The 17,016-nt window shown below is 47.3% G+C and overlaps 2 protein-coding genes across 2 annotated transcripts; one reads left to right on the top strand and one right to left on the bottom strand.

Annotated features, from left to right (window-relative positions):
• Nucleotides 1-370: 370 nt before the first annotated feature.
• On the bottom strand, nucleotides 371-7,460 carry LOC123098548 (primary amine oxidase 2). The gene is made up of 4 exons (XM_044520575.1): nucleotides 6,504-7,460; nucleotides 1,693-2,077; nucleotides 1,507-1,620; nucleotides 371-1,414 (listed from the first exon to the last, which is right to left on the bottom strand). The coding sequence occupies exons 1-4, from the start codon at nucleotides 7,361-7,363 to the stop codon at nucleotides 656-658; spliced, it is 2,118 nt and encodes a 705-aa protein (XP_044376510.1). The 5' UTR covers nucleotides 7,364-7,460; the 3' UTR covers nucleotides 371-655.
• Nucleotides 7,461-12,291: 4,831 nt separating this feature from the next.
• Nucleotides 12,292-15,671, top strand: LOC123100284 (IQ domain-containing protein IQM2-like). The gene is made up of 10 exons (XM_044522229.1): nucleotides 12,292-12,416; nucleotides 12,796-13,335; nucleotides 13,437-13,551; nucleotides 13,684-13,749; nucleotides 13,837-13,925; nucleotides 14,011-14,101; nucleotides 14,240-14,386; nucleotides 14,486-14,578; nucleotides 14,677-14,778; nucleotides 14,887-15,671. Exons 2-10 carry the CDS (start codon nucleotides 12,890-12,892, stop codon nucleotides 15,577-15,579), a joined length of 1,842 nt encoding a protein of 613 aa, XP_044378164.1. The 5' UTR covers nucleotides 12,292-12,416; nucleotides 12,796-12,889; the 3' UTR covers nucleotides 15,580-15,671.
• Nucleotides 15,672-17,016: the final 1,345 nt, after the last annotated feature.

Below are 17,016 nucleotides of genomic sequence, written 5' to 3'. Positions count from 1 at the left end.
CGGCGGCGATGCGGGCGGGGCAGCGAGGACTGAGGGAGGGAGAGGGAGAGGAGAGGGCGGGCGGCGAGGACGAGGGAGGGGGCGCGAGTGCGGGCTGGGGAGCGGCTCTCATTGACATAATCCGGTGTAGGTGTAGGGAGCTGACTCAGGTCATCTCCACGCGGGCCGTCGCCTTTTATACACCCCTAGGCGAAATTACGAAAATGCCCTCGGCGGCCACCCAATTTTACAGGCGGTGGCACGAAACGGGGGGTAACTATTCATTCCAGTAGTAACTTTTTTTATCCGACGGACGAGGTCTTCCAAGAGCAATATCCAACAGTCCAGAACGCATCAAGCAAACCGATCCGACGGCCGAGAGTCGCTGATCTCTGAGGAGGCTTGCAGGAGCTTTCATCTCTTATTTCTGGATGTCCAGCGCACAACCTTTGTTACAGCTGGATGATGAAGTCTCCTAAAAAAAAGCTGGATGATGAAGTGAGCAGCTAGTAGTATGTAGGAACAATCTAGTACTCAATCTAATCGACTGACCGAATTTTACTGGTTACTGACCCAAATGAAAAAATCAGTTAACTTTCACGTAGCCTGTCCTTTTTTTTGCTGATCTGTTGCGGGTTCCAGAGCTCTGGGAATTCAATCGGGATCGCACGGCGTATCATCTGGAATCACCGGTGCACGAGCAGTTCACGAGAGGCGGCTGGTCAAGCCCAGGCGGTCTCGTTGTGAGCAACGGGTTCCTCTCGAAGAAGTTGGCCGGCCGGAGCTCGAACCCGCCGCTGACCGTGGGCATGACCGGGAAGTCATCCTGGTACGGGATGTGGTGGATGCCCACCGTGTACCACAGCACGATGTCCTCGTTCCGTATCCCCCTGTCCCTCTCGCTCCAGGCGGCCAGGCCGTCGTCGCCGGTGCTCTGGTCGGCGTACAGCCCGGGCGCCCACTTCTCCGCCTTGCTGTACGGCGTCACCCGCACCTGCTTCTTGCAGTAGCTGGCGCGCCTCTGCGGGTAGTCGTCGTCGTCCAGCACCGACGCCGCCGTCGCGCCGCCCGGGACGACCCGGTACCCGACCTCGTTGCCCATCCGGGTCCGCTTGTTGGGGTTGACGACCAGCAGGTCGGCCGGCGCGGCGTTCACGTCCACCTGCGCGTCCGCCTCGGTCTCGGCCACCTCCCGGAGTACCGTCCAGTAGCTCCTCCTCGGCGTGCCGGCCTCGTTGCGCTTGGTGGCGATGGTGTTCTTGACGAAGGAGTTGTTGGTGCCGTCGACGTCGAGGTCCAGGTGGTACGTGACGTAGTGGTCGTGGTAGACGGCGAGGGTGTTCTCCGCCACCAGCGTGCCGTGCGCGTCCTCCGTGATCTGGTCCGCGTGCGTGTAGGCCGTCCCCTTCACCTCCAGGAGGCCGGTCAGAGACACCTGCAACGCATCGATCGAATTTGATTGCTTCTGTCCTTCGGTTGATTCGATTTGCATCGGAAGAGATAGATTGATCATTATCATATTCATACCGTGAATTTGATGGAGCCGCTGGTCTTGAACTCCCAGTCCAGTATGTAGTCGTAGTTCCCGCACGAGACCACCATCCTCACAACCAAGCTCACGTCAGGCCGGACCTCCGTGATCTGCATCAGCCCAAGCGCGTCAGAGGATCGGTCATATTCATGCGCGCCAATGGAGCAGGGCCGGTTGGTTACCAGTCGGTCGGGGAAGCCGGCCTCGGTGTGGCGCCACGCGACGTCGCCGGCGTACCGCTCGAAGACGCAGATCATGTTCTTGTTCTCGACGGGCTTGCCGTCCTGCCCGGCGTAGTAGCCGTCCAAGTAGGCGGCGTTGGCCGGGCAGTCGGCGCCGGGCTGGAGCGGGAAGGCCCAGAGCCCCAGGCCGTACTCGCCGGCGTCCAGGAACGTGCGGTAGTACCATTCCTCCACCGGGTCCATGTACGGCACGAAGACCTCCGACACGAACCCGCGGTAGAGCACCCGCCGCCGCGCGCCGGCATCGGCGTCGTGGATGGAGGCCAGTGAGATGACCGTGCCGGCGCGCACGTCAAAGCCCACGTGGAACTCCCAGTTGGCCCACCTGTGGTAGGAGCAAGCTAGACCGATCAGGGAAGTGTCTATTTCTTTTTTGAAAAGGACTGATTGTCGTGTCATCTTATCTGGTAGTACTAGCTCATATATTTTTACATGCCAAACAACTTTGAAAACTTCAAATAAAATCCAGTAATAGTGGGCTTAGAAAAATATTTCCACCCTAAATATGTTTTGTAGAAAAGAAGTTAACACAAAAAGCATGTCTACGATGGTTCCCTATAAAGAAAGCCAATAGGTTTTGCCACGGTTGAGAAAATAGAAAAGAGAGAGGGTGATCCAACAGATTCCCTCACCCCCGTCGGCTGCGAGAGGAAGAGGAACCGTGGATCTTGTCCCGCGTCAGTCGATAGTCTATGTTTTTTCAATTAGGGTCTTTGGTTGTCCATGGCTTCGGCTCCCGCGGTGGCAAATAAGGTTTCTTCAGATATTCCCACGATGGTGACTCTCGTTGTTGGATATGAGAGGCAATGTTTGTGTTGTCTGGACTATTTAAGATATGGGCGGATGCTTTGTGCGTGTTGGCCGTTGTGTTAGTGTGATAATGCAGACTTCTAATGTTGGCATCGAGCATGGCTCACGACATGTGGAGGTGTCTCTCCGGCAGATCTTCTTGGATCTGGTTGATTCTGGTCTCTGGTGGTTCCAGCCGGATTTGGCTAGTGCTCGTGGTCTTTGGAATATCTGCAGGCCCTCTTCAACGTTTCGTTTCTCCGAGGCGGTAATTTGCTATGTAGATCGTGACACCGTCGGCATCTCCTTGTGTACATCGATGACTTTCCGGTCTACATCGATGACTTTCCGGCCGCCGATTTTACAAGCTTTTGTCTTAAACAAGTTTGCTTCGTCGAGACGGGGGCCTAGAGATGGCAAGGAGCTTTCCTCACGACACACCGTCGGTGCATGCAGAAGGAAGAAGACTTCGACACCCCTCAGGATTTAGATGTATTTTTGTTTTTGTGTAAGGGCGTGTTTGTATGAACCTGTAATTCTGAATATATGGCCTTAGGCATTTCCGCAAAAAGGCCAATAGGTTTTAATAGAAAAAATTGAATTGTATGAACATTCGTTATTAATAAAATTTGATATTCATGTTAATACACTCTTTTGCGAAGACTTCAGTCAAGGTTTGAACATTTTTAGACATGCCCGTAATTTTTTAACCATTCAGAAATATACAACCAGATGGAAAAGAATGCTTTCAATCCAGTTTTTAGTTAAAATAATTTTCTTTATTTGACATCCTGAAACTTGGTTTTTTTTACATTAAAATTCCACACTATAGAGGGGGTTAATTCACACACTTTCGTATAATGGTCACTTTGGTATCTAAAGTTGTAAAATACACAAAACCAGTGCTCAAACTTGCATCAACATACAAATGCGGTGCCTTCCTTCCATATGCGTCCGCTTTGATCGTATCATGGCTCGTGTGGCACTTACCCACTGTCAGGAGGTGGGAGTTGGGAGAGGGGACCTGGTTGACCTGGGCGTAGTGGATTTTTGCAGCAAACCTCCTCATTTTTTATAACTCTTATTTCTAATGTATCATCGTGTTCTTATCGGTGTGTCTATTTCATTGTATAGTTCTTATTTCTAAGTCATCAACAGAAAAAACATAAATTGGGGAGTTGCTAATTTTAGAGATTACGTGCAACTAACTATTTCTCGGTCGATCATTGAGAAATATCAATCCCAGCCAGACAATGAGACAAGCCATAAACCACCTTGAGTGGTTTTAATGCATTCAACTAATTTAGGACATAGTGAGTAGGTTGGTAGTGTATCATGAGTCAAGACTGGTGATTAGTTCTTTTTTGAAAAATCAGGGGGGGCCTCCCCGCCTGAATATATTTCTCAAGTTTGTAACCCATCGTGACTGGTGATTAGTGAAAGCCGTTATCTTTTTCCACTGTAATCTACAGTACTATCCGTCATTGTCATCGTGGCCTCGTGCACACCGTGTGCGTGTTTTGCCCCAATGTTATTATTGTTTTTTCAGATTTGAACCAGCAACGAATCATTTTGCAGTGACCAGAGCAACAGAAAATGTGAGACTCTGTCCTCAAAAAAGAAAGAAATAAAAGAAAATGTCACACTCGCGCAAGTTGCTGTCCCCTGTCCACATGCTAAAATTAAGAGGTAATATCACCGGAAGTCACAGAACTCGCGTCACATGTTCAGTTTGGTGTTAAAACTTCAAAAATACGGTTTTGTGGTCACCTAACTTGACTCAAGCGTGCAGATACGGTCATAGTACGCGTATGCGGGTATGTCCATGTGTATGGCCCCACTTGTCGGTGACTAATGGCGCGAGGCGCAACGTATTTTTACACAAAACACCCAATGTTTATTTCTTTGCGGAAAAAGTCAACCATATTGATGCATTTTTTCACAAAAACACCTTCACTCTTTTAATTTACAGAAAACAAGACCACAATACTGCACATATATGTGAAAGTTAACAATAAAAAACATATGCCAGGACTCACAACCTAATTTTTAACACGAGAATGCAAATGCAAAAATTAACACCAAAAAAGCATCCACGGACGTATATGTATTAAACTAGGACACATGTATGTGGAGCTTAAATGGCCTACAGATACTACGGCCTATTCTGTCCGTGCTATTTTTGTAAACATATAAACATATGGACGCGGAGTTTCTGCACCCGAGCTCAAATGAGCTCGGGTGAACAGTAAAATCAAAACTAAATCAAAAAAATCTAACTTTTTTTTTGGAGAAACATTGACAAAAGTTCTAAGTGCTTGCAAAAATTCGTCATGAAATCACATTCCTAGAAGGCATGGCAAAAAAAAACCAGTACTCTGAAAAAGCTACTTTCAAAAGCATTTTGAAGCACTGAATTTTTTTTTTTTGCCACGCCTTACAGGATTGTGATTTCATGATGAATTTTTGCAGGCACTTAGAACTTTTGTCAATGTTTCTCTTAAAAAAATTGGAAATTTTTGAATTTTTTTGTTCGATTTTACTGTTCACCAAGCTCAAATGAGCTCGGGAGCAGAAAGGCACTTTCGTAAACATGTGTACTATATAATTGTGCATATTGCATATTTGTATTCAAAATTACAATTTAAAAAATATTATTTTAATTATAGGAGCATTTCAATAATTATATATACTCACACTTGTATAATTTAATGTTTGTATAGTTAGAAATATTAATATTTTAGAATTTAAACTGTTAATATGAATATTCAGCCGTGGCTAATATTTTAGTTATATAATTTTTTGAATATAAGTCATGAATATTTCTTTTACACAAGTGAATAGTCATGAATATTTAGTAAATGTTTGTGTTCATCGTTTTGTATAATATAAATATAAGCCGCAAGTTTATATATTTTGGATTCATTAAACATATTTATCTAATAAACATTTTAAATGTCCAAATTAACTAAATATTTTTTACATAATACACAGATTTATATTCAAAGGTTTTATTTACAAATGATCCTTTGCATGTATTGTATTTTTAACACAAAAATATTTGAACCTAATTTTATAAAAAATGGTTTACAAATATCTGAAATGTTTTTATTACTTACGTTTTACTAAGTATTAAATGCATAACACACAGTTTTATATTTAAATGTTTTTATCTATTAATCGTCTTCTGTATATATAATATTTTTAACACAGAAATATGTGAATGTAACTCTGTTACTTTTTTAAGGGGTTCGTAATTTTATTACTTTGTTTGGAGACACTCGCAACTTTATTACTTTTTTTATGAGATCCCCAACTTTATTACTTTTTTTGAGACACTGCAACTTTATTACTTATGTTTTACAAATTATCTTTAGAAAAATAGCGCGCACAAAATGGTTTATAGTATCTGCGGCCCAATTTCACATGAGTCGTCGTCAAGTACATATAAGCTGCTTATATCCATATAAAATAATCTGACTAGAATGTTGTATTGGCGAGACTGTTTTGTGTTAAATAATTGTTGGTGGGTTCGAGCCCCGTGCACACTTTTTTGTTGGTTAATTTTCGCATATATGTACCGTACCATGGTCCCGCTTTTCTGTAAATAAAAAATATGAGGATAACTTGTGCAAAAAATGTGTCGCTGTGGTTGATGTTTTCCACAATTTTTTTAGAGTCTTAGTACATCACGCCCAGCGCCATTAGTCACTGACAAGTGTGGCCATACACATGGATACGTCCGCATATGCGTAGTGTGACCGTATCTGCACGCTTGAGTCAAGTTATATGACCGCAAAACTGTATTTTTAAAGTTCTAGCATCAAACTGAACGTGCAACGCAAGTTGTTCTATGACTTCTGGTAATATTGCTTTAAAAAAAGCCAGCAGCGAGATTTTGATGTTGATTTTGGTACAGTACACCACGTGCGTGCAGTAAAAAAACGAGGCACGAGAGTTACCTGACGAAGTGGCCGTCGATGTCGAAGCCCCTGCCCTCCGGCTGCACCACCGTGCCGGGCGCCGGCGCGCGCCCGGCGTAGGGCGGCCCGGCCTTGCCGGCCCGGTAGTCCGTCCCCTCGGCCTTGGGCACCGGGAGCAGCACCCTGTCCCTGTACCCGACGATGGCCATCCGGTCGAGGTCCACCACGAGCGTGACGCCCTCCAGCGGCCGCGCGTAGAAGTTGGCCGTCGCCCCTGCCACGAAGCACAGCAGCTTCACCACCCTCCGCTCCTCCCCCGGGAGGTCACCCCCGAACCACCCGACGGGGAACACGGCGCAGAGGACGTCGGCCATGTCCACGCCGCGGCGGCGCACGGACTCGACGAACGGCGGGTGCGCGGGCGGCAGCGCCACCGCCGCGAACTGCTCGTCCAGCGTGAGCGTCGGGAAGCCGGCCCCGCGGTGGACGGCGTGCGCGAGGACGGACGGCGCGGCGGCGTCGGTGACGTCGACGCGGAGCTCGTGGGACTGCCCGCCGGCCCGCGCGACGACGAAGGCGCGGCGCGGCAGGGCGGAGCGGGAGGAGGAGGTGGAGTTGCCGTAGGCGTAGGACAGGACGTCGGCCTTGTCGGGCTCGTCGAGGCCGACGTAGTGGAAGGTGAGCGGGCGGGCCGGGACCAGCGGCGAGGCGAGCACGGCCGCGCGCACGGCGGTGAGCTCCGCGGGGGAGAGGGGGTCGAGCGGGTGCGGATGATGGGCGGACGCTGCGGCGGCGGTGAGGATGGAGACGGCGGCCAGGAGGAGCGGGAGCATTGCGTGGAGCGGCGTCCGGGCGGCCGGCTCGGCGCGAGCTGAGGTCTGGATGAAGGAGAGGAGCATCGTCGATCCTATACGTTGCCGTGCTGCTGAATCGGAAATGAACAGCAATGTCGACCGCGTGGCAAAACGTGGTTAGCACTTGAGCAAACAAGGTCGCGGCATTGCTGACAGGTGAGCGGTGCTGGATAAGGTGTGTCGGATCAGATTTTCCTTTCATTTCATTTCAAAATAAAAATAAAAAAGCGGGAATAGCCTCTGCATTTGATGCCCTTGGCTATATGTCACCGTCGGATCAGATATACGTCCCGTTTTTCGCTGCTGACCACCGAAACGTGACAGACTGCAGGCCAGAGCGATTCAATCAATCAGAGTAGACAGCGCTAAAAACGTACTGCCGGCGCTGCACGAAGTGGCCCCCGCATCGACCGCGACGCCCACCTCTCCCGTTCCAGGCTCCAGCCGGTAACTTTCCGACGCGCCTCTGGATTCCGTGATCTCGCTTGTCGAAAGGTGGGAAGTGGGAACGTATCCGGTGCATCTGTTTGTGGTGCTGCCGGTGACCTCATAGCAAATTTTGAAATATTTTAAAAATATGAAAAAAAATCAAGCACATTCACACAACGTTAATGTTTGTTGTCACAAAATTTGAAACATTCCTTGAGATGCGAAAATGACAAAATTTGACATCAATGTAATAATGGACCATATCTAAAGCCCAGCAGAGTGATTTCAAATGCATATATCCACAAGGTAGGACGTATCAGTATAAAAAAACAACAGGCCCAAGCCTCCCGGGTCGCTCATGGGCGACTACCGAGGCGCACCCAGCCACCACCTAAAGAACCGTCGGCCACCACCAGAATCCTCACAGCCGCCGGAGGAGGCCGTCCAACGGCGGACGGCGGTGGCGGGGCGCTGTCCCGTACCCTCTCTCCCCCTCCCAACCTTCATTGGCTTCTGCTCTTGTTCATCAGCACGCTCAAATCTGGATCAAGTGGGCAGGTCCCTACTCATGGTAGCATTAGTGGCAGCCACGAGAGGCCGATTTGATCCCATCTCCAGAGGCATCTGCTCGTGAGGTTTGGGCTCAAGATTGCTCCCTCTCGTGTTGGTGGCTGGCCACGTCCTACCAGATCTGGCAACATCCGGTTGAGCTTATGGTCCACGACGGTCGGAGGGGCAGCTGCCATCCCATGACGTGGAAGCCTTGCGACGGAACGACGATCCATAGTCCGTGTTGGTCCCTGTGGTGACAACTTCAGGCTACATGCACAACCTCGTTCTGGAATGCGGTGGCCACCGAAAGGTCTTTGTGAGGGTTTCTCCCTCCAGATCCGGTGGTTGATTTCGGTGATGTGCAAACTACAGACAACAACCTGACGCAAAAGGAATGATTGTGCAGCGGCGACGGTTGCACATCACATGTAGCTGTTAGGATTGTGGAAAAGTGGCGGTGACGTGGAAAAGTGGTGGTGACAACACATGAGCGACATCATTGGTGGTGCTACTTGAGCACCCAGTCTCAAGTTCCGGGGTGAAAGCCTTGGTCTGACCTGAGTTGGTTATACCTGGCAATGGCGACGTCTTAACACCATTACCTTCTTGGAGGCATTGCTCGGAGATGCTTAGACTGGTTCTTCATGGTGAAAACCTAGATTCTGGCCTTGCGTGCTTGGATCCGGTGACGGCGGCGCTTGACTGTTGCTCCCTTCCTGAAGGTGTTGTTGTTGAAGAACTTCCTCATATGTGTGGTGTCATGAGATGGTTTGTGCGGATATTGTCATTGTTGTAGTTTGTTGTCCACAAATCTAATAGCTTTGGGAGTTTTTAGTTTTTCCTCGTCTACACATAGCTTTGGTCTTATATCTCTTTGCTACTTTTGGCGTGTTTTTGTGCGTGTGCGTTAGTGTTGGTTGTGTGCATCCTAACTATGCAGAGGCCGGGTATGTGCTCATTGTGTTTTGCATCCTCTTGATGATCCATTTTGAGCCAATAAAATTCACCCTTTTAAAAAATCTAAAGCCCAACTTATATTCATAGTATTCAGTGTTAAATTTGTTATTTTTGTATCTCGGACAATGTTTGAACTTTTATTTCAAATTTTGCAACAACAAACATTGATGATGCGTGAATGTGCTCAAAATTTTCACATTTTTGGAACATTTTAAAATGTGCTACGGAGGTCCAGTGCACTGGTAGCACCATAAGCATTGGTGCACTGGATATTTCCCCATCGAAAGGTTCCTCCTCTACTCTCGTTTAACTGTGCACGAGACTGTTTCCTCTCTCTAAACCAGGAGAGAGATGATCTTTGAGCGCGCTGTGCCCAACGATGGAGCTTGAGCAGAAATCATGGGAGGCCATGGGCTGGACGGGGGCAAACATAATTGCTTCAGCTGGTTATGAAAATGATCCTAATACAAAGAGATATGTGCATGTTTTCTTGTGAGTTGGGGGGGGGACATGGCCTAGGTCGGCTCCCATGAAGCTCCGCCACTAGTTGTGCCGCCACTTCTCCTTCGGTAGATCGTTGCCCCTCCTACGTTGTCGACTCTACTAGTGTGTGGGAGTGCAGGTAGACATAGTTTTCTTGCTTAGGCAGGTTGTTGTCAGCCGCTTCGGCCCTTGTGGCACTGACGCACTATAAAGTCGTCTCTAGTGGCGCGTCATTGATGATAGTGGCCATGTCTAACCAGTGAATCCACAAATGATGATGAAAATATGGACAATACATCACGTGGAGTGGAAGATGAAATGTTTGGTGTCTTCTTTGATGCAAATGGTATATCTGTTGGAAATTTCTCCCCACCTGGTGACGATCTACCTTTGAGATATCTCTTTTGGTGGTGATGGAAGTGGTGTGAACTGTTTTTGTTGATTAATTGGAAGCAAATGGTTGTGACTTTTTTGGATGGGTGATCTATTAATGAATGGTGTATGTGTTTTAGGCTACTAACTGGACAATCCTATGTAGATGACTTTTTGTGAAGTGTAGGTACCGAGTGCAGCTAGATGCCATATTTTGTAAATAGTGGCAATATTGTGTAAGCTCCTGTATGTTGTCATGTATAAAGATGGTGGTTGAAATATATAATTTATGTTCCTTTTCATCTTCAGCTTTTTGGAGTGATCACGTACAATTATTATTAATAGTTAGATTTGTGAGAATCCAATATTAATTCTATCATTCAATGCAATATTTATAAACAATGAGGGGTATATGGACTAACGGCTGCGTTTGCTTGGGGAATGGAACTAACCCAAAGGATGCTTACTCCCTAGTGGAACTAATCCAAAGGATACTTGCTTTACAAGTCAGCAGACTTGCCACCTATCACCTATTTCCGCACAATGAAAATAAAACAATATCTAGGGTACTCTTTGGACAACGAAGAGAAACCGAGCTCCCCCACTAACGGGCCCCTAGGAAAATTTCACTAGGGTATACACTAGGGTAACTCCTTCCCCTAGCATTTTTTGCCCTTTTGCTTAGGGTATTCGGCCCTAGAGCTATCTGCAGATTCTAGTAAGCATTGTGATTAACTCTAAACTCTCATAAAATACTTTTGATAGTGAAGTTGATCATGCATATCTTTGAAATCTATCACCAAGTATTAATTCCAATGCCATTTCGTTCTCTTATAATTGGTATTCTTTCAATTAGTAGATTTGGTAGAGCATTTCCATACCACATTTGCTTTAGGTTTCCTTTATCTCTAGGCGATAAACTTTTATTGTGATTCCCCGTGTCCCCGGTTTCCTTCTAGAAGTTCTTATTCTTTAAATGCATTGTTCTTCTCCTCTTTTATCCCTAATTAGTATGTGTTGAGGGTAGACATACTTTCTCATTTTGGTACTTGGTGCCATTGTCGAGAAATGTAGAGTGTTAGGTTGACTTGTGGGAAGTTTGCCTTTGTGGGAGTTAGTTATCTGATTGCTTGTACTATCTATAATCTACTTGGGTGAGATAGACCTATGAGTATGAATGAATGTATATGTTATATGCTCAATGGTTTTGCTTGGTGCATATGTAAACTATGTGAATTTCCATGTGTCGACATGAGACTTTGATGTAATATGGACAAAATGCATGATTTGCGATACTTATGTGAATAATCATAGTTTATACGTTGTTTTTTTTTTCAAATTTTATCTCTTGATGGATCTTGGAAGCGATATGCATGCATACTTACACTATGTCGTTTTTTAGTATCACATGAAATTCAAATGCATATACATAAGCGGAAACTTTGGACCCAATAAGTTTGGAACCAAAATGCACTATGTCTTACATACATTGGAGAAGCATTAGATGCTTAGCTCATTCATGAGGAACATGGTGACATCATATGCAAATAGTGGCCAAGCAAGAATGATTCGTTTATCTACTACTTCTAACTAATGCTATCTCGGTAAGATTCTCGACTCGGATGGTGGATGGAACACACGCGTGGACGCCATCAAATCATGCAGACACACTAGGCATGTGGTTATGGTTGAGCAAGATCCCAACACGTGTTTGCGTATGTATGTGCGTCCAAGTGATCAGAACATATTTTAGATGCGTTATTTTTAATTTCAATCATTAAATTCTATGATCAACAGAGCATATAATCAGCACACGTGCACGATTGCGGTAGCTTCATTTTCTATTGTTTAAACTATACTAACAATAACAAATGTGGATGCCTCTCAAATATTGTTTTCCTACTCAAATCTCGCTAATCTCCTCCTTGGATGTCTCTCACTGTACAATTATTGTGGTAGACACTCTCACTGTACAATTGTTCTGCTAGACATGTCTTACTATTTTTTAAGGAAACTGGTGTATTTTTAACCACAGCCAATACGCCACGAGGTATCTCCTTTTGTTTTATTTTTACCCATAGAACATTTATGCACCTCAAACCTTCCTTTGTTATTTATAGGCTGAAGCCTCAAACAAACCACCTCCGGGTTTTGGACATGTGCCCCCTTTCCACGGCCATTACCCATTCACCTCTCATTTTCTCCTGCAAATTTTGTTCTTCTTCTAGCATTCTGTGTGCCTTCACACGCCTCTCATCCAGAGATTCAGTTGGGTGGATGGTGCAACAAGTTTGGAGGCAATGAGGTATGGTTGATCATTACTCGATTCTTGCCGCAAAAATCCTTTTCCATGGTCTACCTGTTCGCTTGGTTAGAATGTGTTATGCTGGAACCAGGTGCACTTATCAAGAAACGAGCAACGAAATACTCTTGCGGTTTGCATTTTGTTCCAGATTTTCTGGGCATCAGCTTATGAAAACATGTTATACATAAATCTTATATACTTGTGATCTTATCATAAGAGGTAAGATGTGAATTCTTTTGCACAAAATCTGTGATTGGTGGGCCTTGATAAGATATAGAACAATGGAAGAGAATACATGAAATCTGTTGTTAAGACAATTTTGTTCATTCACAGAAGCCACACACATTTGATGTCCTTTGTTTCCCCTGTATTCACATAGGGTGTCGAGGGACTCGTAAAGAACACAATTGCTACAGAGATCTTAAACAACAGAAGCAAGTCATACAGAGGAAACAATAGACCTGAGGCAAACAATGGGTCTGTCGATCTCATACCCACCGGATGACTACTCGCCAGCAGATGATGACAACTCGGACAGGCTATTCGTCCGGTCCTTAAGCTTAGACAACCTCGGCAACCTTGAGACCCCTGGTTCGCCACCGGAAATGTCCGATGCCGTGAGCTCTGGGAAACCTGCGAGAAAAGGGTCCTTAAATGCCAGGAGAAAAGAGGGTCCTCCATTACATGTAGATACTACAAAACCCAGGGTGAGTCCTAAACCTGACAAGGAATGTAGTAACCATAAGCACAGCCACAGCCTTCTGAAATATGGGGCAGATTACCTGCCACCAAATTCCCCGGTTGTCGGGATGGTCAGCCCGCAACACCAGGCCGCAGCAGTAAGGGTGCAGAAGGTATACAAGAGCTTCAGAACAAGACGGCAGCTTGCTGACTGCGCTGTTCTTGTCGAACAACGGTGGTATGTTACACTTCATGTGCTTGTCGTCCATTGTCGTGTTTGATACAGTGGCTCTTTGTCACTGGTGTAACGATGCCTGAAATTTGAGATGCCGAATTCAGGTGGAAGCTGCTCGATTTCGCACTGCTCAAGCAAAGTTCGGTGTCATTCTTCGAGGTAGAGAAGCCGGAGACTGCCCTAACAAGATGGTCACGGGCCAGAATAAAGGCTGCCAAGGTATGTGTCACTTTAAGCTAACCATATTCTGCTGAAATGATGCTGTTTAGATTTTCTTAATGACCATTAACATACTGTAATATTGCTGAATACTGAATTCATATGGGTGGTGTTCCTTTGTTGTTACTTCAGGTAGGCAAAGGTTTGTCCAAGGATGAAAAGGCCCAGAAGCTCGCACTTCAGCATTGGCTAGAAGCAGTATGGCTCGGCAACATTCTCTTCAAACACTCTTGTATAATAGCATTGAACACATCAAACTAAAATTCCATAGTGTTTCATGGGCAGATTGACCCCCGGCATCGATACGGTCACAACCTCCACTACTATTACAAAAGCTGGCTTCACTGCGACAGTCAACAACCTTTCTTCTACTGGTACAGTTCATGCTGAACTCTGCATTATTTGTGAACTAGATCAACAAAAACAAGCTCATGATTTCTGAAATTCCGTTTGTGATAGGTTGGATGTAGGTGAAGGAAAAGAGATTAATCTTGAGGACCACTGCCCAAGATGGAAGCTGCTGCAGCAATGCATCAGGTATCTTGGCCCTGTAAGTTGCTGCGACCTGTAGAACAATGCAGCTGTAATCTCAAATTAGAAAATGTTAGTACTAGCTATCAAGCAAGGAAACAAAAAAACAGGGCATAAAATGTCACATATCTGAACATGGTGTTGTTACTTTGTGCAGAAAGAGAGGGAGGTCTATGAGGTAAAAATCGAGAATAAGATGATGATGTACAAGCTGAGCCGCAAGATTGTCGACACGTCCGAGGGTCCCAAGGATGCAAAATGGATCTTTGTGTTGAGCACGACGAAAATTCTGTACATAGGCACGGTCCGAGAATAGTGGCAGTTGTCACTTGTCAGCAGTACTTCACTAGTATCTGAATCATAAAATTTACCTGTAACTGATGAAATAAGCACATTATTGCAGAAGAGCAAGGGCACATTTCAGCACTCCAGCTTCCTTGCCGGTGGAGCCACATCTGCTGCCGGGAGATTAGTCGTCGCGAACGGAATCCTAAAGGTGCCTGGATCTGCATATTTCTACTATTGCCAGAATTTAGAATTTTATGTTTAGAATTCCAAATTCACCCGTCTGATTCAGTTACCCACCGTCTTCAGGCTGTCTGGCCTCATAGCGGGCACTACCGGCCCACAGAGGCGAACTTCCGGGAGTTCGTGAAGTATCTCAGGAAGAGGAACGTCGATCTCACCGATGTGAAGGTGAGGAGACCAAATCTGATCCTTTGGCTGCTAAAGAACAATGGACATTATGTTGGTGTTTTTCTCTGAAAGAAGGAACATTTTTTTCTGTTGTCGGAACTGGTACAGTTGAGCCCAACAGAAGGCGAGGAGGACGAATGGCTGAGGAGCAGCCTCTCCCAGATGGATCTAACAACGGAGATCAGCACGCCGCGGAAGCAAGGAGACACCAGGGCCCAACCCCCTCGCGGTGACAAAATCAAGATCAAAACAGCCGTGCCGGCGGCGCCACCTTCCACCAGCGGCGAGGCAGGCGCCGGCTCGCCGGGGATGAAGCGGTCCTCATCGGGCACCCGGCTGCAGCGCAAGCGGCCGCCGAGGCTGACGGTGAGCAAGAATCGTCTGGACAAGGGCGCGGCGGAGCAGGACGCCGGCTCGTTCGGCGACCGGCTGGACTTCTGCAAGGCGAACCTGTTCACGGGGCGCGCCGCGGAGGGCGGGGAGGGGGGCGAGGAGCCGGCGGTGCCGCAGGAGAGGATCATGCACCGGATCAACTCCAAGATGGCGCACAAGTCGTACCAGCTTGGGCAGCAGCTGTCGCTCCGGTGGACGACCGGCGCCGGCCCGCGGATCGGGTGCGTGCGCGACTACCCGCCGGAGCTGCAGTTCCGGTCGCTGGAGCAGGTCAGCCTGTCCCCGCGCGCCGGCGCCGGCCCGCCCAGGCTCGGGGCGACCGCGCGGCAGAAGAGCCCGTGCACGCCGTCGCCCCTCGGCGCGCCCGTGACTCCCGCGGCGCCGCTGCTTCAGCACGGCGCGGCGTAGAGGAGAGCTGACTGGTTTGCCGCTCGTGGCCGCCTGCCACCTCGTGTGTTGTTTGAGAATGGCATTGCGCCCTCGTAGGTTTTGTACAGGAGGGACGAACACAAATGATAGTCCTCGTTTGCGAGACACCACAGGATAACATTATACAGTTTAGAAACGGATTCGTTGTTTCTCAACTCTCAAGTCGTCTGATTAGAACTCCCTCCGTAAATATTAGCACAGTAAGGGAATATTAAGTCCGGCCCTCATGGTTTCTACATGAAATTCTGGGCCCTACTAAAAATTCTGGGCCAAGGCATTTGACTCCGTCAGCTGATCATACTTGCTTCAGGTCCTCCAGCATTATGGTTTCGGGCCTATTATGCTTGCGTCCTCCACCTCCCGAGTTTTCTAAATGGCAAGCCTGGGCCCCCGTTTGAACATCAGTATGGGCTATGACAGGGTGATCCCTTATCGCCGATGCTCTTCATCCTTGCAATGGATCCCCTCCAAAAAATTCTGGACAAGGCAACAGCTGTGAGCATTCTCTCCCCCTTGCCAACAAGGGCGGCTGCTCTCAGAGCCAACTTCTATGTTGATGACGCGGCTCTGTTCGTCAATCCTGTGCATGAGGAGCTTGTTGCCCTCAACCGCATCCTTCTGGCCTTTGGCAGTGCTTCGGGTATGAGGATAAACAAGGACAAGTGCGTGGCCTACCCGATCCAGTGCCAGCAAATCGACATTGCAACCATGCTTGGAGGGTTCGGTGGGTCTTTGGGCAGCTTCCCTTGTCAATATTAGGGACTTCCGCTCTCAGCTCGCAAGCTCAGGCGCATTGACATGCAACCAATGATTGATAAGGGTGCTGCAAGGCTGAAAATTTGGAAAGGCAGGCTCATGAACAGAACTGGAAGGCTGCAGCTAATTAACTCAACGCTCACAGCAACTGCCATCTTCTTGCTCACCTCCTTTGCGCCTCATAAATGGGCCGTAAAGAAGTTTGACAGGCTGAGAAGAAATTTTCTTTGGAACGTGGAGGAGGAAACACATGGTGGGAAATGTCTTGTGAACTGGCAGCGTATTTGTGCCCCAAAGGATGTTGGAGGCTTGGGCATAAAAGACATTCATGCATATAGCAGAGCCCTCAGACTGAGATGGGCGTGGTATGAGTGGGACTCTAGTCCAAGGCCATGGAAGGGCACGACCATCCCATGTGACACCATTGATCGGCAGCTATTCCAAGCCTGTACCCGGATCTCAGTTGGCGATGGGAAACAAGCTCTATTTTGGTCTGATCGCTGGTTGCATGGCATGGCTCCTAAGGATTGCTACCCACTTCTGTTCTCCCTCTCCAGAGCCAAGACCACGACTGTGGCCGATGCTATAACTACTGGAAGTTGGATGAGAGGGCTGCGACAAATGAACTCTGCTGAGCTGATGGACTCGTTTGTAGACTTG

The sequence above is a fragment of the Triticum aestivum genome, chromosome 4D (assembly GCF_018294505.1).
Source record: "Triticum aestivum cultivar Chinese Spring chromosome 4D, IWGSC CS RefSeq v2.1, whole genome shotgun sequence".
In the NCBI taxonomy this organism is placed as follows: Eukaryota; Viridiplantae; Streptophyta; class Magnoliopsida; order Poales; family Poaceae; genus Triticum; species Triticum aestivum.
This window is presented reverse-complemented; position numbering and strand designations above follow the sequence as displayed.

What these genes read in the sequence shown, in the direction of transcription:
- LOC123100284 (XM_044522229.1), top strand. Translation starts at nt 12,890, where the DNA reads ATGGGTCTGTCGATCTCATACCCACCGGATGACTACTCGCCAGCAGAT. An exon ending in AAATTCTGTACATAGGCACG is followed by an intron (nt 14,387 to 14,485) that starts GTCCGAGAATAG and finishes ACATTATTGCAG; the next exon opens with AAGAGCAAGGGCACATTTCA. An exon ending in TCGATCTCACCGATGTGAAG is followed by an intron (nt 14,779 to 14,886) that starts GTGAGGAGACCA and finishes GAACTGGTACAG; the next exon opens with TTGAGCCCAACAGAAGGCGA.
- LOC123098548 (XM_044520575.1), bottom strand. Translation starts at nt 7,363, where the DNA reads ATGCTCCTCTCCTTCATCCAGACCTCAGCTCGCGCCGAGCCGGCCGCC. An exon ending in CCGGCTTCCCCGACCGACTG is followed by an intron (nt 1,621 to 1,692) that starts GTAACCAACCGG and finishes GGGCTGATGCAG; the next exon opens with ATCACGGAGGTCCGGCCTGA. An exon ending in GCGGCTCCATCAAATTCACG is followed by an intron (nt 1,415 to 1,506) that starts GTATGAATATGA and finishes GATGCGTTGCAG; the next exon opens with GTGTCTCTGACCGGCCTCCT.